Source organism: Myotis yumanensis, unplaced genomic scaffold (genome assembly GCF_028538775.1).
Source record: "Myotis yumanensis isolate MYYU_CA2020_CCGP unplaced genomic scaffold, mMyoYum1.0.hap1 SCAF_21, whole genome shotgun sequence".
Classification (NCBI taxonomy): domain Eukaryota; kingdom Metazoa; phylum Chordata; class Mammalia; order Chiroptera; family Vespertilionidae; genus Myotis; species Myotis yumanensis.
In genome coordinates, this window is record NW_027223772.1 from 16,631,553 (window position 1) to 16,654,328 (window position 22,776).

A 22,776-nucleotide genomic window follows, 5' to 3' on the forward strand; every position below is an offset into this window, starting at 1 on the left:
ATGTTTTATCTCCTGTGAAAACATTAAAATGAAAAACATGCTTTTACAACTATGTCATTTTCATAAACTAATGTTCACAAAAAATTAGTATTCATTTTACAAGGTAAATACAACACAAACTTACAATAATTAGTATAAGCAGATTGAGTACAACAGTTACAAATATTGTAAGCACAGTTCTCGAGTGCAAGCCATTACTTTTCAGCCTAGAGAAAGAATGTTGGCAAAGCTCTCTACCACATGGAAACTGCTTTTAAAGCTGCTGGGCCCTGAAATTCTACTCAGCAGTTTAAAATCAATCCACAGCTTTCCTCATTCACCCTCCCACTTGGTGCTTATGCACAGACATGAACATCAATTGAGGAAAACCACAAAAAAACTTCATAATAGCTACAACGGTAGGCTCCCCCCTCCCCAGTATTATTTTAAATATCATTTAAGATGTGACTCAACTAACAGTCTTAATAAATGTAAAGGCTATCTCTAATTTTTTAATGTTCCAGTTACCTCAAACAATTACTTTTAACTAACACTTTAGTGTATATCATTACATAACTTTAATATCCATTGCAGGCAAGAACACAGAGCTGCAAACATCACCGACCCTGTTATTCTTAATTTTTAACCACTGATTTTTGATGAATGGCATTTACAATGCAGCACCAGCAACTCTGAGTGATTCTGTTTGAAATTATTTAAGAAAAAATCTGAAATGTGTACCACCAGATAAAAATCCACCAGTAAGCCTAAATCTTACCTATTACATTTCTCTAATCCTTGATTAAAACTTCTATCTTTTTCTAGTCTGCAATACTATATTTTTACTTTTCATAGTTTAAATTTATAAAGCAATTCTATTAACTAAAAACAGTGATACCTATGACAATGAAAAAACTAAGAAAATTAAAATTATGGCTTTTCCTACATTTTGTACAACTTTTAAAAGTGTTAATGACTACTTTTTACAATGTTAAATTTAAAGTTTAAACTTTAAAACTTTTCTTAAAACTTGTTTTTGTTCATACCAATACAAATCAAGAGTTCTTATAAAGTAGCAAAGTTGAAATATGATATTTTAAGCTCACATGAGACAGGATCTTGGGCCTTCATGTTAACCATTTATACTACAGGTATTCTAAGATTTCAAGTTCATAAAAGTACTGTGTTCAAGGCACTTAATTATTAAGAAACTAAAATTATCAACATTGCTTGGATTTTTTGATAGAAAAGAAATAAAATCATTTTCTGAAACTGTTTTTCAGAATATCACTGAAACATAAAAACGTTTAGCATGTAATTTAAGATCACTAAGGGTTAAATACTTGTTCTCTGGCCCCTACTGCATATACTCTGCCAAAAACTCCTCTAAGCTTTTAAATATTGCTTCGATGGTCTGGATTTGACTTCCATGGAAAAAGGAGTATTGTCTTACAGTCAGCAGGCCACTAGCTTATTAACTTCCAGTCGCCTTAATTTTTGTTAAAATGAAGATTCTGCAATCTACACTTCTCCTGTTACTGTTTGTGCCTCTGATAAAGCCAGCACCACCAACTCAGCAGAACACCGATAATTTTGAAGAAATTTTATTTACTCGAGATTATGAGGATCAATACCTGGATGGAAAAAATATTAAGGTACCTTATTTCCATTCTACATTTCACTTCTAAAATAGTCTAGCCTATTTAACTGCATGCTTTTGTTTTTTTGAATGTGTCTGATAAGGTTAAGAGGAAAGAAAAAGCACTTTAAGTGATTCAACTTAATTAAAAATAAGTGTCCCTAAGATTATATTTTTAAAGAACGCATGTCTCAATAAATCATACTTATTGTAACCAAACAGTATCTATAGTAACCAACACATAATATTTAAGGAAAACTAAACTTTAAGATACTCCCTGACCAGTTGAAATTTATAGTATTAAGTAGTGTTAAACAATGCCCTATATTTGTATATTATGTTATTTCAAAATAAAATAGGAGATGTGTATTAGGAGAAATAAAGATGGATTACCAGCTTAAGGTTTATTATTTTAGGAAGAGGCGGTTCAAGAAAATAAATAGAAGAGTACTGTCATTTTGGTATATATAATATTTCACAAAATTTATAAATGTCAACTATATACAGTACCAAAAATGAAAAACTACTTAATATGGGCTTTCTGTTTAAATCAGCTTCAACAATTTATATTATCAGTTTGTACCAACTTGAGTTAATACTCTACCACATCTTTCATACTCACTTATATGGGCTAAGTGATTACTTGTGGTTTTCTTATCACACAACTGGGTAAGGACAAAGTAAACACATCACAGAAGTATCTTTCGCCTGCCTATAGTGTGACACACACACTGAAAAATGAGAAATGCAGCCAAATATTTAACAATGTCGATCTCTTCAAAGTTCTTCTCCAGTATGAATAAGATGGCAAAGATTTTTAAAGTGTCCAGTTATTAAGTCAGTCCTTCCTTCCTTCTTTCTTTCCTTCCTTCCTCCCTCCCTCCCTTCCTCCCTCCCTTCCTTCCTTCCTTTTCTTTCTTTCTTTCTTCCTTTCTCTCCCTCCCTCACCCTCCTTCTTTCCTTTCATTCTCTCTCTCACACACACACGAGTAAATGTTAACACCACATTTTCTGTCAACAAAGTTAGTTAATATGCTAGTATTATTCTTGCTAACAAGAAGACAAAAAGATAGGTATAACTAGTTATAGCTTCAGATTTTTTTAAAAAAAGGCCCATCACAATAATAAACTATTGGCTCACATGTATGATCTGAATCTATCAATCAGTTAAAAGAATACTTTGAAAACTCCCTGGTCCCAAAACATGTACTAAGTAAAAGAAGCTCAGTTTTACTTCTTTATGCTGCTTTAGAAGTCTATCTTAATAAACGAAGTGGAGCAGAGTTCAATGGTATTTAACATACAAAGCGAGTGGAAGGGACTGTTCAGCCAGAACACACGAGAAAGTGAAGGAGTCGAGAGCGAGACTAAAAGTGGCAAATGCTCCTGAAGGGTACAGAAACTAGGGCACCACACAGTATAGTCTAGCCAGCCGTGGGCAAACTACGGCCCGCGGGCTGGATCCGGCCCGTTTGAAATGAATAAAACTAAAAAAAAAAAAAGACCATACCCTTTTATGTAATGATGTTTACTTTGAATTTATATTAGTTCACACAAACACTCCATCCATGCTTTTGTTCCGGCCCTCCGGTCCAGTTTAAGAACCCATTGTGGCCCTCGAGTCAAAAAGTTTGCCCACCCCTGGCTAGTCTAATGGCAGAACATGTTCCCTCCCAGAATATGAAAAAGAGTAAATGATAAAGACCCCAATTCTCCTAGAGCTAACAGCCTGGACTGGTGGTCTGAGTGTGGAGGGTAGGCTAGAATGAAAGGACTCCAAGGCCTTAATGCACGTGCATATATACCTAAGGGTCACTTCCAGAAGTGGCAAAGAAAGCCTGCTCAGGGCTGTCCAGGTAGGACACGACTGGTGCTTAGTACAGGCCCACATGGCAGAATATGAATAATTAAAAGAGCTACTTTACATAAAAATAATCTCAAGACACTATTTTCATTTTAGGTTCCACCTCAGAAAATCTTTAATTCCAAGGCATAGAATTCTCCCCTAGTTCCCATTTGGAATTTCAATACATTTGACATTTAGGAAGCACAGAGTTTGGCCTTTGAAGATATAAAAATTTTTTTAAAAGACCTGGTTCTTTTACTCAAGGAGCCCACAGTATAAGTAAAATCAAGCTAAACAACTATTTTTTTAATAAGTATATAAAACATAAAGTAAATGTCATTATGTGACTATGAGAAGACAGATGTTGTCCATATCCCTCAGTTTATATGGTGAAAATTAGATTTCTCACACTTGATAATACATTTTTATTTTTCTAATAGAAAAAAGAATCTATGATAACACCTGATGAGAAAAGTCTTCAATTACAAAAAGATGAGAGTTCAACATCATTACCCCTCAAAAAAGAAAATGATGGTAAGTATGAACAGTCTGTCATCTATTTTTTAGAAGCTTTAAAAAACAGCTTATAATGGAATTTTAGTCTTCATAGTAATCAAAACTTGTCTCTGAATAGACTGACCCCAAATAATAGAATTCTATCTCCAACAACAAAGTCAAATAGGCATGTTAGGAGTGCACATCATTTCCCACCCCATGTTAGGAGTGAGAAACATGGAATAGGAACATGCAAGAACAACCAAAGCTAATGCAGTGTAGCCCCTACAAAGTATGTCTTTCTATCTATGTAAAATCAATTCAAGAAACAGTTATTAAACACCAATTAGTTTTAAACTTAGTCCTCAACGTACATTTAGACTTAATTTTTCAACTTTATAATGGCCCCAAAGTGATACTCATAATAAATTACACAAGATACTCAACACTTTCTTGTAAAATGGGCTTTGTGTTGGGCACTTTGCCCAATTGTAAGCTAATGTAAGTGTTCGGAGCACATTTCAGGTAGGCTAGGCTACACTATGATGTCCGGAAGTAACCTCATCGTAAGTTGAGGAACATATGTACTATGTATAGCCTGAGGGTAAGGTAAATAAAATGTAACTCTTTCCCTCAAGAAAGTCACAGAAGACGGAGAGATGGTTATACAGATTGTCATCAACTTATGATAGTTCAACTTACATTTTTTTACTTTATGATGATGCAAAAGCAATACACATTCAGTAGAAACTATCTAGGCTTAAGCTAAGATGTTCAATAGGTTAGGCATAATAAATGTATTTCCGACTTAGGATATTTTCAAGTTTCAGTTTATCTACACTAATAAAAGAGAAACATGCAAATTGGTGTCACTCCGCTACGCCCACCAGCCAATCAGAGCAACTATGCAAATTAACCCAACAAAGATGGCGGTTAATTTGCATACACAGGCATGGAGTGAAGACTGAAGGCTCAGGCCAGAGTGAAGACTGAAGACTAAAGACTAAAGAGGCTTGGCTTCTCCACTGCGGCTGGACCAAAGTTCTGGGTTCCAGGTGCCAGAGGAAAACCAGTGCCGGCAGCCAGGGGAAGGAAGGCCTACTGCACGAATCTCTATGTGCAACGAGCCTCTAGTCAGTATATAACTCCACCATAAGTTGAGGAGCACCTGCATACAGTCATGTGCTGCATAATGATGGAGATACATGCTGAGAAAGGCATCATTAGGAGATGCTGTCATGCAAATGTTGTAGAGTGTACTTACACACACCTATATGGTATAGCTTACTACACACCTGTGGTGCATACAGCCTATTGCTCCTCGGTTACAAGCCTGTAAAGTATGCTACTGTATAAAACAACACAACATTAAATCAACCAGAAAAGAAAATGAAGCAATCGAAACACAGTAAACACAAGATGGTTCAGGCTGCTGCCAGTGTGATACAGCATGTAGTTTTACAGTAAACATTTGTTCATTAAGTAGAAAGAGTACACACACGCTAAAATAATGTTAAAAATTATACTGTAGTAAATACATCAGTCAGTGACATACTCATTTATTATGGACATAATTGTATGTGTTAGTTACTCTTCTGTGCTGGTAATTCAGTAGGTTTGCATCACCACAAATACGTGAGTAATGTATTTTGCTACGATGCTATGAAGGATACAACTTCTTTAGGTGATAGACATTTTTCAGTTCCATTATAATCTTATGGACTCTCATCGCATATGTAGTTTGTCAATGACCAAAACATCAATAGGTGGTGCATGACTGTATACAAATAATTATAATGCACATTTCAATTAAATCAATAGAAAACATAACAAACTACGTAGTCCTATTCAATAGTTCCTATCTATTTGATTTATTCTTATTCTATCACAGAACATTATTTCACATGACAGTAAAAAATCACATAGTAATTTCTATATTGCTACAATAAATTAAAATGAACCAAAACAGATAATATATCTTAAGAAACCTGAAAGTATCAAAGTAAAAATAGACTTGGACAAATGGAAAGATATTCCTTGTGCTTGGCTAATGTGATTCAATATCATAAAAATGTCAGCTCTCTAACTTTGTAACAATAAACTTATTTAAAGATCTGATAAGGTTGATACTCAAGTTCACATGGAAAAATAAAAGCTGCACAAACAGCAAGGGAAATACTGAAAAATGACAGGTAACTGCAGGAATCAGAAGTACCATACACATTAGAACATACTTTAAAAACTCTACACTTTTAAAAAGTGTGATACTGGTGCATGAATAGACTAGAAAGTCCAGAATCAGGCAGAAATACATGTACAAATTTAGTATATAATGAAGTCATAATCTAAAACCACTGAAGCAAAGATTATTTTTTGTTTATTTATTTTTTGTCAATCCTCACCCAAGGATATTTTTTCCATTGATTTTTAGAGAAGGACGGAGAAAGGGGAGAGAGGAACACAGATTGCTTGCCTCCCGCACATGTGTCCCAACTGGGCTGGGGATCAAACCTGCACCCAGGTACATGCTCTTGACCAGATATCAAATCTGAGACCCTTCAGTGCATGGGCCTAGGTTCTAACCACTGAGAAACGCCAACCAGAGTCAAAGATGATTTTTTTTTTAATGGTGCTTGGACAACTAAGTAGTCAACTGAAAGGAACTACAATTAGATCTATACCTTACATTGAAAAAAAACTCCGAATAAATTCAGATCTAAATGTAAAAAGTGAAACCGTATAAATCCTTGAAAATAAATTGGGTGTGAGGTACCTACAAATCCAGAGGCAACCATAGAAAATATCAATGAATTCGACTCCATAAACTGAAATTTGCATGGCAAATACATCATAAGTGAAGTCAAAGCCAACTAAAAATTGAGAAAAATATTTGCAACTTATTGCACAAAGAATTAATACCTCTAAATTATATATATTTTTTTGAAGTAAAGATCTAGGGAAAAAATCTGACTGAAAAAGACATTGGAAAAACAGCCAAAAGAGATGTACAGATAATTCACCAACTGATCCTATCTAATAAAAGGGGTAAATATGCAAATCAACCATCATTCCATCACAAAGATGGCGTGAGTAGCCTGGCAGAATGCTTGCTTCGTCGCCATGCCGACAAGGCAAGCTTTCCACCCTGGCCGTGGAGGGCATGGAGCGGCCGGAGGGGGGAATAGGGGGGGAATCTTGCGTCGTCACCCCAGCAACGAGGCAAGCATTCCGCGCCCAGCCGCAGAGGGCCTCTGGCCTGGCCAGGCGCGGAACGCTTGCATCGTTACAGGCCAGGCTGAGGGATCCTCCCCCACCATGCACAAATTTCGTGCACCGGGCCTCTAGTATAAAAATGATCCTCAAACATACAAAAATATGTTACATCTCACACAGAGCAATGCAACTTAAAATTACATTGAAATGCCATGTTTTAACCTGACTGACAAAAATTAAAACTGTGACAACATATTACTATATTCAATTGGCAAGGCTACAGGGTATCAGACAATCTCATACATTGTTGATGGAAAGCAAACTGGTACACTTTTGGACCAAAATTTGGTAATCGTATATAACAAAGAGGTAATATGCAAATTGACCGTCATGCCCTCACACAAGATGGCCAGCAGGGGAGGGCAGTTGTGGGCAACCAGGCCTGCAAAGGAGGGCAGCTGGGGGGGGACCAGGCCTGCAGGGGGCGGACAGATGGGGGGACCAGGCTGGCGGGGGGGGGGGGGCTGTTGAGGGGGAGCCAGGCCTGCCGGGGAGGGCAGCTGGGGGCAATCAAGCCGGTAGGGGAGCAGTTAGTCATTGATCAGGCTCGCAGGGAAGTGGTTAGGGGGTGATCAGGCTGGCAGGCAGAAGCGGTTAGGGGCAATGAGGCAGGCAGGCAGGCGAGCGGTTGGGAGCCAGCAGTCCTGGATTGTGAGAGGGATGTCCGACAAAACCAGCAGTTGGACATCCCCTGAGGGGTCCCAGATTGGAAAGGGTGCAGGCTGGTCTGAGAGACACCCCCCTCCATTGCACGAATTTTGTGCACCTGGCCTCTAGCATCTAATAAAACCAAATCCAAAAGAAAATACATATGCAAAATCATTGAAGCACTGCTTCCAATGGCAAAATATTGGAAACAATCAAATTTCCCATACATTGGAGAGTGTACGTATAAAGTATTGTATATCCACACAAGGGAATACTATGCAGTTGTGAAAATAAATTATCTCTATTGAACTAATATGAAATGATTTCCAGAAAACATATATGAAAAAAACCCAAGTACAACAGTCTATCTACAGTATGCTGCCTTTCATCTCACAAAGAAGGTGATATAAGTACAGGCATCAGTTCACTTGTTTCTGAAGAAACCCAAGAAGGGTATTAAAAAACTGAGACTAGTTACCTACAGGTCACAGATGGGCCAGCAGTGGAAAGGAGTGGGGATGGGAAATGAGGAGCTGTGTGAGAGGATAGTGGCACTACTCTGTGTACACCTTATTGTGTAGATTCGATTTTAGAACAAGGTTATGCTTCACATAGGCAAACGAACAAATAAATACACTGATAAATAAAATCAACAAGGATAAGATAAAAAACCAAAGTGAAATACAAACAGAAAAATAGAAACTTAATTACATTTCAAATGAATTACGTAAAACACTAAAAGGGAAAATTCTAATCCAAGTAACCTTTCAACACAATATTTTGATTGCATTCCTTCTGACTAAAAAATAAATACATACATACATACATACATACTAAAATTCCAATGAGTGGGTTTGTAGCAATAATGAAACTACTTAATGCTTGTTCCAAGACTCAGTAATGTAAAGCAAACACACTGTGGATAATGAGAGCTAGGTTCCTCGCTGTCAGAGAAGGGTGTTAGAAATATGGAAAGGAGAAAGGCTAGAATGAACACTGTGGAGCTAAACTATAACACCATCAACTCATGGCTTGTAAACAGATACAGAAACAGATATAGATGTGTCTGTCTCTGTGTGAGCAAGCATGTGTTGTGTATATATGCATATGGTGTGTTTATGTATATGCTAGAGGCCCGGTGCATGAAATTCGTGCATGGGTAGGCTCCCTAGGCCTGGCCAGCGATCAGGGCCAATCCGGGCCTTCCAGCTGCCGGCTGGGGCCTTCCTTCTGGCTACTGGCTGGGGCCTCTCTTCCCTGGTTGCTGGCTGCCAGCCAGGGCCTCCCTTCCCCAGCTGCCAACCAGAGCCTTCCTTTGTTCCGCACCACCCGTGGTGGTCAGCGCACATCAAAAAGAGCGAGCAGTCTCCCAGTCAAACTCCCACAGTGACAATTTGCATATTAGGCTTTTATATATAGATGAGTATATGGTGTATATATACGTGCATGTATATGTGTATATATATGTATACTAGAGGCCCACTTCATGAAATTCATGCACTGGGCGGGTCGGGGGGAGAGGGGAAAGGTGTCCCTCAGCCAGGCCTGCACCCTCTCACATCCAGGAACCCTCAGGAGATGTCCGACTGGCCTGCGGGGATCGAGCCTAAACCGGCAGTCAGACATCCCCCAAGGGATGTAGCAGTGCACCAATTGGCAGGCAGCCATGGAGGAGCCAGAAGCAGGGCCAGGTGCTGCACCGCTCGTGCTCATCCCAGCCTACTATGCCTACTGCCACAACTCGGTAGTGCTGCCACGGAGTCACGAGAGGCTCCCGCTGCCGCAGCTGCATTTGCCAGCTGTGAGCCCAGCTTCTGGCTGAGCGGCGCTCCCCCATGCACTGAACACCAGGGGGCAGTTTCTGCCTTGAGCATCTGCCCTTGGTGGTCAGTGCGCATCATAGCAACTGGTCGACTGGTCATTCCGTTGTAACGGTCACTTAGGTTTTTATATAGAGAGATAGGACATATGTATCATGTGTGTATGTATGTGTATTATTACATATTGAGAGAGAGAGACAAATATGCATGCATACATTTCCTAGCTCTGATGGAAAAGCCTAGAAGCAATGAGATTCCAGTAGCAAGGAGCATATCGACACCCAAATCTTGGTTTCTAAATACTATTCTCCATTAAAAGTAACTAGTACTCCTTGAAGAAATAGCTAATGTCAGGCTTGGGCCAGGGAAAAGGCAAGATTGGTCTGAGACATCTTACCAAGCCAGAAAATAGGGAAGTATTCAAATAATAATGGCAACATTTAACTTTTAAAGAATTAATCAAAATATAAAATATACCTGGGTATAAATTTGCAAAAGATGTACAAGGACCTGTACACTAAAATCTAGACAACAATACTGAGAGAAATTTAAGAAGACCTAAACTTATAAATAGATACAGTGTATTCAATGATCAGCAAACTCAAAGTTATTAAGATGTCAATTTTTCTCAAATTTTTCTGTAGATTCAATGCAATAACAATTAAAAACCTATCAGGCTTTCCTGTTTTTTAAATTAACAAGCTTATTGTAAAATTTATGTGGAAATGCAAAGAACCTAGAATAGTCATAACAACACTGAAGAATTAAATTGGAGGATTTATGCAACCTAATATCAGCACTTATTATAAAGGTAAAGGAATCAAGACACTGTGATATGAGCACAAAAAGAAACAGATCAATGAAACAACACAGTCTAGAAACAGACTTACACAATATGATTATTTATAATGATGCCAATACAACTAAAAAAAAAAGACAATTTATTTAAAAAATGGTGCTGAAAGAAGCAGATGTTTATAGGAAAATAAAAAATAAACTTTGACCCTTCCTTATACCATATATAAAAATTAACTCAAAATGGACTCTATGCTTAAATATATAAAGAGTGTAAGCTATACAACCTTTAAAAGAAAACATAGAATGGAAACTTAGTGGTTGGCAAAGATTTCTTAAAAACACAGATGAATCAACTGTTCTTCATTAAACTTAAAAATGTTTGCTATTCAAAAGACATTGATAAGAAAATAAAAAAAGCCCTAGCTGGTTTGGCTCCGTGGATAGAGCATCGGCCTGTGGACTGAAGGGCCCCAAGTTTGATTCCTGTCAAGGGCACAAGCCCTGGTTATGGGTTCATTCCCAGTAGGGGTGTGCAGGAGGCAGCCAATCAATGATTCTCTTTCATCATTGATGTTTCTATCGCTCTCTCCCTCTCTCTTCCTCTCTGAAATCAATAAATATATATAAAACTAAAATAAAATAAAAAGACAAGCCACAGAATGGAGGAAAATATCTGCAAAACATAAATCTGACAAATGACATATCTATAATATATACTCTTATAATTCAATAATATACTCTTATACTTCAATAATAATAGCAAAAAAATTGCATTTAAAAAATAAGCTAGATGAACAGACACTTCACCAAAGAAAATACATGGATGGCAAATATAAACAGATGCTTGGCATCATTAATCATTAGGAAAATGCAAATTAAAACATGAGATACCACAACCCACCTTACCTGAGTGGCTAAAATGAAAAACTCCAATCATACCAAAATGGTGGTGAGGATATGGAGCAACTGGAGCACTCATGAAGTGTTGATGGGAATATAAAATGGCACAGCCACTTTGGAGAATAGTTTGGGACTTTCTTCAAAAGGTAAACATACACCTACCCAGCCATTCTACTCTTAGGTATTTACCCCAGAAAACAAATGCATTAAGTCCACACAACTTGTACATGAATGTTTTTAGCAGCTTTCTTTAAAATACCCCAAAACTGGAAACAACTGAAATGTCCATAAAATATAACTATAACAAGGGAATACTACTCAGTAATAAAGAAGAATGCACTACGGATACAAGCAACAACAGATGAATCTCACAGTAACTATGCAGAGTGAAAAAAGTCCGACAAGAGTATATACCACATGATTCTTTCGATACAAGATTGGGAGGGAGGGATTACCAAAGGGCATGAGAAAGTTTTGGGGGTAATGGGTGTGTTAATTATCTCAATTGTGGTAATGGTTTTATGGGCATATAAAAATGTCAAAAACGTATACATTATACAAGTTAAATATGTGCAATTTATTGTATGTCATTTGACACGTTAAGCGCCAAGCCTGTTTTGTCTTTCTTTCCGTTTCAGTCACCGTTGACTGACATGGCGCTTAATGTGCTAACCACAGAAAAGCTGTGGCAGGATAAAAAAGCTTAAAAGAGTTCTCACTGGCTAATCTGTGAAAATCCTATATAATAAAAGGCTAATATGCAAATCAACCAAACGGCGGAATGACCGGTCGCTATAATGCACACAGACCACCAGGAGGCAGACACTAAACGCAGGAGCTGTCTCCTGGTGGTCAGTGTGCTCCCCTATGGGGAGTGCCGCTCAGCCAGAAGCCCTGAGCCAGGCTCATAGCTGGCAAGCACAGTTGCGGTGGCAGGAGCCTCTCCCATCTCCCGGACTGCAAGAGGGCCCAGGCCTGGCTGAACGACCCTCCCCACCCCCCCGCCCCAGTGCACAAATTCATGCACTGGGTCTCTAGTTTGATTATAAAAATAAATGTTATGATAATGTATTATGACCTATAGGATTAGGAATTCGTAAGTTCATACTGACAGAAATAAATAAATAAACAAACAAACAAGAAGGGAATGTTCCACCTTATACCAGAATGCCAACGAACAAGTATAGAAAGAATGATGGATTTAGAAAATCATTATTTGGCAACTATCCTACTGATAAACAATTCAGGTTAAGAATCAATGAATGATAAAACTAGTGGATGAGAGTTTAATGGCAAATCAGATATTTAAAATATCAAAGTACTTCTCTGAAAGATACTTATTAATTACAAAGTGAAAAACATTTACTTTACAGAGTGAGAAACATGGTGGATACCAAATGAAGCAAGTGACCAAAGACAGCATTGTTAGGAATGGGACGAATAGATACCTTGTGCTCCTTGATGCATGGCACTGAGAACCCTACACCATTTCCATGGTCTTCCTGCCCCAAATGGGGAGCCTCAGACAAATCCTAATTAAAAGACATTTTGCCGAAACCGGTTTGACTCAGTGGATAGAGCGTCGGCCTGCAGACTGAAGGGTCCCAGGTTCGATTCCGGTCAAGGGCACGTACCTGGGTTTCGGGCACATCCCCAGTGGATGTGCAGGAGGCAGCTGATCGATGTTTCTCTCTCATCGATGTTTCTGACTCTCTATCTCTCTCCCTTCCTCTCTGTAAAAAATCAATAAAATATATTTTTTTAAAAAAAGACATTTTGCAAAATATATACCATAAAACATAATTTTTTTTTAATTAAACATTTTTCAAAAAAGAGGTGAAAAATAAAGACTAATAAAACTGTTCCAGGTTAAAAGAGACAAAAAAGGCATGACAAATAAATGCAATGGATGACAGCAGAGTGAAATGGAATCTCAACAGTGTCTACACTGACTCTAATTTTCAAGTTAACAGTTTGCTTATCTAACCAGTAGTTTCTAAACTCCTTAGCTGTCACCAATCTAAAATGCGTTTGTGCCACACTAAGGAATAAATCAAGCTCCTGTTTACCTTGAGTCCTACTTTACAATTTTTTTCTGGTATTCAAATGAGGAAATATAACTGTCGATCAATTCAGCAATTAAAGAATCAATGCAAAAGCAGAGAATAAATAAGGCTGAATTACAAAATCTAAAATAAATTCTGGTGAATTATCAGTTATAATACAGGTCTTTAGCAATCATAATCGTGGTATCTTTCCCATCACCTACACTTCTGTAAAATATCTTTTTAAATCAGTAATAACATTCATAATAGCAATAACTTTGCCAGTAGAGGCCAAATGTTCTTACTGTTTATACGTTTATGACTTTTCCCAATTAGAAATGCCCACGTGCCTGCTGTGTGTGTGTTTAAGTGGCTCTGTATACTGTGAAGAAGTTGACATTGAAGTTGTACCACCCTTGCCAAAGGAATCAGCCTATCTTTATGCACGATTCAACAAAATTAAAAAGCTGACTGCCAAAGATTTTGCAGAAATACGTAAGTTAGTTTTAAATAAGATATTAGTATTAAATCATACTGGTATTTAACTCCTATAAACACAAAATTCTAGGTACTCATGGCCTATCACATCTAGGTGTATAGGTGTATTTTAAGTATCTACCACATTTCACAAAAATCCACTGATTTGTTGATGAATCTCCTTTCCATTCAGATACCCTCTGCCATCTTTCTTTACTGGTGACTTTGGTGTCTGTGTTGACAGCCCATTTTCCATATGGGCAAACTATGTCTTCTCAACCCCAATACTTCAAGATCCACTTGCTAGTCAGCAGCACCAATATAATCAGGATGCTTCTCCAATTACAATGTTTTATTTTCTACCTTCACTGTAAAAGCACAGAAACTGCTTTTCCTTACTTTAACTCACGGTTCTTAAATCTGACTGCATAATTTAAAATATCTGGGGAAGCATTTAAAAATTACCAGGCAGGGTCTGGTCGGCGTGGCTCAGTGGTTGAGTGTTGACCTATGAATCAGGAGATCACGGTCCGATTCCTGGTCAGGGCACATGCCCCAGTTGTGGGCACAATCCCCAGTGGGGGTGTGTGCAGGAGGCAGCCAATCAAGGATTCTATCTCATCACTGATGTTTCTATCTCTTTCTCGCTCTCCCTTCCTCTCTGAAATCAATAAAAATATATTTAAAATACCAGGCAGGCCCTAAGTCCCCAGAGGTTGAGGTCTGGGGAGAGGCCCCGGCATCATCAAACACAACCAAACTCCTCAGATAATTCTAGTATAGAGCTGGTGTCCTTCTTGAGTCATTCGCAATCTTGACTTCTGGCATCCTAGCAAACCAATCCTCTGTCTTCTGCAGAGCCTAGTCCTAGTCCTGGATCACTAATCCCTCATAAATTTTCTAGATTCCTATGTTGTCAAATGCTTCTGAGGAAAATCACACCGAAAAATGTACACTGGCCCCGGCCCACTACACATGTACAAGATTAACAGTAACTGGATTCATGCCGTTCTGGTGACTCCCACTGGCTGAAGTATAGCTGTTCCTCATTATTTGTGGATTCCACATTTTCAAACTCACTGACTTGCTAAAATTTAGTTGTAATCCCAAAATCAGTATTTGCAGCACTTTCACAGTCATTTGCAGACATATGCACAGTGGCAAAAACAACTGAGTTAGCCAATAGAGGTCGAAGGTGATGTTCTGACTTTTTGTTTCTGCTTTTATACTGTAAACCAGTCCTGTTCAGTCTTAGTGCCACATTTTTCACATTTTTGTGATGTTTGCTGTTTAAAATGGCCCCTAAGTGTAGTGCTTAAGTGCTGTCTAGTGTTCCTAAATGCAAGAAGGCTGGCTGTGATATGCCTTGTGAAGAAAATACATGTGTTAGTAACCTCCATTCAAGTGTGAGCTCCAGTGCTGATGGCTAGTGAGTTCAATGTTAATGTATCAACAGTATATACTAAAGGCTATATACTAAAGGCTATATACTGGTTTGGCTCAGTGGATAGAGCGTTGACCTGCAGATTGATGTTTCTATATCTCTCTCATGGGTATGAATCCTGTCAAGGGCACATGCCCAGGTTACAGGCTCTATCCCTAGTAGGGGGTGTGCAGGAGGCAGCCGATCAATGATTCTCTGTCATCACTGATGTTTCTATCTCTCTCTCCCTCTCCATTCTTCTCTGAAATCAGTTAAAAAAAAAAAAAGAAGTCTATAAAAAGAAACACACATAAAATTATGTATTGATTGCTGATGAAAATGTGTGATCAGAGGGTTGAAGGAACCTAGCCCTGCATTTCCCCTGGGAGCCATAATGTTCCATATTTACTAATTCAGTGTTTGTGGTAATTTTATACACATGACTGTCCCATATAATGAGAAGCATTTTTGTCTGTTGTCAACCAATAAGGCATAGAACAATTCAGATAACATACCCACAATGACAATGCAACATGCCAGCAAAAACGTTTGTGATTCTATTCAATCAAGTGTAATGCTTATTTTCCATGATTTGCAACAAGAATTTCTTTCAAACTGCCTGAGCATCCTGAGAATTCAGAATACAGTAGGACTCTACTAAATTCTCTTCTGAACCTGTCATTCTAGACTCCAGTTAGAAAGGCCATCAGTGAAAGCACAGAATAGATGCTCAGCATTAATTCAACAAAACTTCTTGAGCTCCTAATAGTAGATACTCTACTAGACACTAAAAACAAAATATGGCTGAATGACCTGTTAAATACTTTTCTTCAGTCCACACAAATGAAAATTTAACTTCTTATTTTTGTATATTTTCTGTATATTTCCCCTTCAAGCTAATTTAAGAAGACTCGACTTTACGGGAAATTTGATTGAAGATATAGAAGACACTACTTTTTCAAAACTTTCTCTGTTAGAAGAACTGACACTAGCTGAAAATCAACTATTGAAACTTCCAGTTCTTCCTCCCAAGCTTACTTTATTTAATGCAAAATACAACAAAATTAAGAGTAGAGGAATCAAAGCAAATACATTCAAAGTAAGTATTTTATAGTATGACTGAATACAGTATCAGTTTTATACAGCCAGTGATGATATGATAAAAAAAAGAGAAGTTCTGGTCTAGAATTTGGTTTTATGTTTTAAGATAATTTTAATTTAATAAATGAAGACATTATTTACCTAACAAATAGCCACACCATTAGGCTCATTTATGCCTGTACCTCACAAAATTATATAATCTTTATCTTATTTCATGGACTACTTTGTGTCTCATGTTTTTCACTTGCTTACAAAGCAAATACTTATTTAAACAGACACTAGAGGCCGGGTGCACGACATTCATGAATGGGGGAGTGGGGTCTCTTAGCCCGGCCTGTGCCCTCTCGCAGGCCGGGATCACTCTCACAATCCAAGACCGCTGGCTCCTAACAGCTCACCTGCCTGCCTGCCTTCCTGATAGCCCCTAACACCTCTGCCTGCCTGCCTGATCGCCCCTAACTGCTCCCCTGGTGGCCTGATCACTCCTAACCGCCTCTGCCTCGGCCCCTGCACCCGGGACCGAGACTTCCCTCCTCCGGCCAGGCGCAGGCACCCGGGACCCGGGCATCCCTGCCTCTGGCCAGCCATAAGCACCTGGGACCCGGGCCGGCTTTGCCCAGGGCCAGCCGCAGGTGGCCAGGACCGTGGGCAGCTTTACCCCGGGCCCAGCTTTGTCAGGAAGGACGTCCAAAAGGTCGTCCAGAAAATGTCTAGTCTAATTAGCATATTACCCTTTATTAGTATAGATGGTTCACAGCCGCATGGAACCAAGAACTCCAAAAGGGAGTTTTCCTGCCTTTTTCCTTACAATATGAGTAATTTACTAATGCCAGAAAAAATAAAGTTATAGAAGTGAATTTTAATTTTAATACTTCAATATATTAGACCATAAAATGTTATAGCCTTCCTTTTGAATCCCATGATGGCACCAAAAACAAAATTATCTATGTAGTAAAAATTACTTTTCTTAATTTAGTATTTCAAGGAAATGTATGTACAGGAAAAGGGGAAGGTGTGTGACTTTGGTAGCCAGGTTGTCTTGAAATGCATAGTCTATGGAGAAGTAATCATCTCAGCCCACGAAGGAACCCCAGATAAAGGATCATGCTATTGTTGACAAGAGAAAACCTCATTCAAAAAGAAGGTTTGTAGCTTGTAATGATAAGCACCTAACTATCAAATATTCGTTATCATAAATTAATGATAATCACACAATGTACAATCTGTCCACAAACATATGTGTCAGAAAATGTAAACATATTCCACTTTTCTCCTATTTCTGTCTACAATTAAGGGACCCTCTTTCTACTTTAAGGGGCATACTAGAGGTAAATCAAAGTTTCACAGAATTTAATGGATTTAGGGGACTTTTAAAAACAAACAAAAACCACCTTAGCTGGTTTGGGTCAGTGGATAGAGCATTGGCCTGAGGACTGAAGGGTCCTGGGTTCAATTCCAGTCAAGGGCACATGCCTGGGTTGTGGGCTCGATCGCCAGTAGGGGGCATGCAGGAGGCAGCCTAACAATGATTCCCTTTCATCATTGATGTTTCTATCTCTCTCTTCCCTCTCCCTTACTCTCTGAAATCAATAAAAATGCTTGAAAGAATAAATAAATAAAAACAAAAACCCCTGTAAGTTGAAGATAAATAATTCTATCCAGTAAGCCTTTGAATAACTGGCATTTTAAAGACCTACAGGAACTGATCAACATTTCAAAAAGGAATGTTTGAATATTTTGCATTTTACACATGCATTACAATAGGGATCCATGACAAGTTGACATGGAAATGATAAACTCAGCTACCTTGCAGTTTGGCTTAACACCCTAGGCTGCAAAAGCCACTGGTAAATCCGGTTACTCTAACCCAGGGGTGGGGAACCTTCTTTCTGCCAAGGGCCATGTGGATATTTATAACATCATTTGCAGGCCACACAAAATTATCAACTTAAACATTATCCTGCTATACTTGGTCAAACATTTAATTAACTCACCCCTAATGCCTTGGCAGGGCCAGACCAAATGATTTTTAGGCCTTATAGGGCCCTCGGGCTGGAGGTACCCACCCCTGCTCTACCTCAAGTGAAGAGGGCCCCTGGGGAAGACAGGAACTTGGGGTCCATATGGTGAATGATGAAATGTTAAGGAAGTATCAATAACAGCAAATTAGTTCTAAAAAAATAAAACTCGCAAATTCTGCTACAGGATGTACATCAGAGATAAGGTAAAAGATTAATGCCAGGGGAAACTACATCTTGAAATCATTATAAAATTATACTCAACTAGAGGCCCAGTGCATGAAATTCGTGCACAGGGGGTTCCCTGAACCCAGCCTGCACCCTCTCCAATCTGGGACCCCTTGGGGGATGTCCAACTTCCAGGACCGCTGGCTACTAACTGCTCATCTGTCTGCTGGCCTGATCGCCCCTAACTGCCCCCACCCCCCGCCAGCCTGGTTGCCCCCAATGGCCCCCCTCTGCTGGTCTGGTCACCCCTAACTGCCTCCCGCCAGCCTGGTCGCCCCCAACTGCCTCCCCCTGCCGGCATGGTTGCCCCTCACTGCCCCCCCTGCCAGCCTGGTCACCCCCAACTGCCCCTCCGCCAGCCTGGTCGCCCCCAACTGCCCCCCCCTGCTGGCCTAGTTGCCCCACGCAGCCTGCTGTTCAGTCGTTTGGTCGTCCCTCACTAACCCCCCTGCCAGCCTTGTTGCCCCACGCAGCCTTGCTATTCAGTTGATACTCTTACTGTGACGGCGTCCTGTACAATTTGCATATTCCTCTATTATTAGTATAGATAACTGGGTTACTGATCATGAACAGTAATCCAATATCAAACCCTTGGGGGGGGGATTTTTTTACTAAAAAGTATTTAATAAATAGCTTTGGGAAACATCTTACTAACAAGCATATACACCTCTTAGGAATATTCATTTTGCCATAAATTGGAGCTAAAATGGGAAGTTCTGGAGGTTCAAGACAAGTTATGAGAGCACCAGGATCCACCTGTAATCCTATACAATAGGGACTGTCCCATTGGCTGCTCCTAAGACAAAGTCAAAGGGCCCCAGACACTGGTGTGAGGGCTGAGCCGGGCACCGCTGGGTCTCCAGCAGGGGTCTACTGCCCTTCGTAAGAGACAAAGTACACCATTTGTGAGGCCAAAAATACCCGCAAAGCCAAAACACTCTAATAGCAATGATAAATAGTACGGACATGTCTCTGTCAGTATCAATTTGTATATCCATGTGTACATACATGAGTGTGTAGCACTGGAACCCTATGAAGAAATGCACTGACTTCACTGAAGTAAAAGTGCCTTTCCTTGCAGAAACTGAGTAACCTGTCCTTCCTCTATCTGGACCACAATGCGCTGGAATCTGTGCCACTTAATTTACCAGAAAGCCTACGTGTAATTCATCTTCAGGTAGGACCGCTCCTTTCAAATACCTGACTTTAATTTAAATTACTAACGATCAGTCTTATGACTCATTATAAAACGCACATTCACAGGTAAATTTTATCAAAAGTATCACTATGAGTCCAATGCACTCTCTGGCCACCAACCCGGGTTCTGTCCAGAGCAGGTGAAAGGACCATCAACAACAGGTCTGAGGCCTGCTCTCAGAGGATGTTAGTCCCGATCTGTGCAGTGTCTCCTAGTTAACCTGGCACATGGATTTGAAGTTGGGGAACACTAAAACCTCGGGCTTAAGTTTCTTTCTCTAAATAGCAATAAATCTTTGCTTTTGAAGCCTTTCCAACTGACTTTACTGTCCAACATCAACTTAAGGTAAAGAAAAGTGAAGAGGGTATAAAAATAAACTAAAATTGATCTTTCAGCATTATAAGAATTCCTATTTGTTCTTTTTACTTATTTAAAGGTTACTTAAGGACATAGTATGCATTTTGCGCTGACACTCTAGAATAGGATACATTTTTCCAGCTAGTATAATAGCAAGTTGTCTGTTCTTCCAAAGTCATGCTGTAGACTTAAAAGTAAAGGCTGACCTTGCACAGAGAGGGTTTAATTACCATGACGATGGATACACAGTATGTACAATACAGTAGTTTGAAAATCACTTTTTAGATAAAATATTCTGAGATCCCATTGCATGGCATATAAAAGATTGATTTCAGCTATCTGAATACCTTTTCCCTTTTGTTTTCCAGTTTAACAACATAACTTCAATTACAGATGATACATTCTGCAAGGCTAATGACACCCGTTATATTCGGAACCGCATTGAAGAGATACGCTTGGAAGGAAATCCCATTGCCCTGGGAAAGCATCCCAACAGTTTTATCTGCTTAAAAAGATTACCTGTAGGCTCATACTTTTAACCACTATTAGTGCAGCATATAAACTAAAGCACACACATTCTTATAATCTATCTCAACAATGTCTAAAGGAGCGTAAATACCTGTTTAATATTAACTTTGTATCCCACTATGAAGGAATTTTATGTTTTAAGCAAGTATGTTCAAAAGCTTACATATAAGTAAGAAGTAAGTCTGAATCTCTAAGTTTAAAACAAGGTAATGAGAAAATATTTAAACAGTACTACAAAATCTTTGTAGTCTATAGTAGAGCACCATTTAAAAGGTATGTTTTTATGCAAATACCCAAAATTAAGAAGCATTATTTCTACTACTAATGAAGTAAGAGGATAAGTCCAAGAAACTTTCAACTGTTTGTCTTTTCTGGCCTTTACTGGATCCCTAAAAGTAGTTAAGACTGACATTCCAAAAACTCTGAAAAGCTAAATATTTCCAGTGATCTCCCATTTTTCTTTTATAATTCAGACATTATTCATTATGAAGGAGAAACTCTTTCTTTCTATTAAGGCAGCTATTATCTTTTTACTTAGCCTGAGAAATAGGGTATAGTCTCATAGGTAAAACTTTCCAAATAAAGTATAATTTTACTCTGATAAAGAGCTAATATAGTAATGTTCAATGTTATTCTGCTTTGTAGTCACACAGTTAAAGGTTTTAGTAAAACAGTATAGAATTATCTTTCTTCCACATTAACATTCTAAATCTAGCATAAAATATTTTAAGAAGCCAAGCAGATAAAAACCAGTATGCTTGAGAAAAAAAAAAAAATTCACCCCATTTCTCAGAAAATAGCTATAAAGTTCTCTATTGTAAAGGCTTACAAATATGATAAATACTGCAAAACATTTTCTTTCTACATTACAGGAATGGGAATCTTATCAATAAATTTGTCCGAATGTAAGACATAAAAACCAAATGAATTCCATGGTGTTATTACATACCACCCTCCCATCCACCCATACACATCCCCGTTCACCCAAACAGACCTTATATTCACAAGAAAGCTTCTGAGGAACATTTTCTATAGATCCATAAGCAACTAATACATTTAATGATGAGAATTCATCTTCAATCTAATAGTGAAGACTTATGATGACACAATGCTGTCAGATTAGTTTCTAACATAACTTTACATTTGTCCAAACCCATTCAAAAGTCTTTATCTCCACATTATTTTGGGGTTACACACAAAATTATCAGTGCTTCAGAAACATGACTGAACTGTGTATATAAAAATTACCGCAAAAAAAAAAAAATTGTCGACATTGGCCCAACCCAGTTTGGCTCAGTGGACAGAACATTGGCTGCGGACTGAAGGATTCCGGCAAGGGCATGTGCCTTGGTTGCAGGCTCGATCCCCGGGCCCTGTGCAGGAGGCAAGCAATCAATGTCCATGTTTCTCTCTCTCCTCCTCCCTTCCACTCTCTAAAAATCAGGTGAGGCTTAACAACAACAATAAAATTACTGACATTGTTTCCAATATAAACTATACATTAGAATCAAGTTGGTCTCCGTATATTATCCCCAGAACAAATACTTATTCCTATTTTTAAGCATTTGCTTCCATTTGCTTCCATTTTTCCCTACATAGAATGACCTCCTATCTGTTTTTCATTTTTTCCCCAATTTGTCAAGGTTGACCCCAAAATAAAACTTTTCCATTAAACAATCTGTGATCTCTTTAAGGCCATAATAATTACCTCATAACACTTATTAACTCATTCATGTATTTTATTTCAGTAACTGATAATCATGACTATTAGACTGCTTTCTCATTACTTTGTGTGCAGGCCTCATTTCTCAATGACTGAAGCTCACTGAGCACATACATATTCCCTTTATACTTTCAGAGTCCTAGCATGGTAGTGAGTACATTTAAGTGAAGATAAAATAAACAGTGCAAAATAAAATCCATTTAAACAGAAGGGCTCTGTTGTATTTGAAAAAAATAGAATCTTTATGTTCTCATAATCCTGATTAAATTGTAAGTTTATC

General features: G+C 38.6%; 2 protein-coding genes across 2 annotated transcripts in view; one reads left to right on the top strand and one right to left on the bottom strand.

Annotated features, from left to right (window-relative positions):
- The window catches only part of CENPP (centromere protein P), a 258,055-nt gene that overhangs the window by 167,149 nt on the left and 68,130 nt on the right, over window positions 1-22,776 (bottom strand). The window lies entirely within an intron of this gene.
- On the top strand, window positions 1,376-22,732 carry OGN (osteoglycin). Its single transcript, XM_070400852.1, has 6 exons — window positions 1,376-1,634; window positions 3,905-3,998; window positions 13,780-13,938; window positions 16,240-16,442; window positions 19,772-19,867; window positions 20,614-22,732. Exons 1-6 carry the CDS (start codon window positions 1,485-1,487, stop codon window positions 20,782-20,784), a joined length of 873 nt encoding a protein of 290 aa, XP_070256953.1. The 5' UTR covers window positions 1,376-1,484; the 3' UTR covers window positions 20,785-22,732.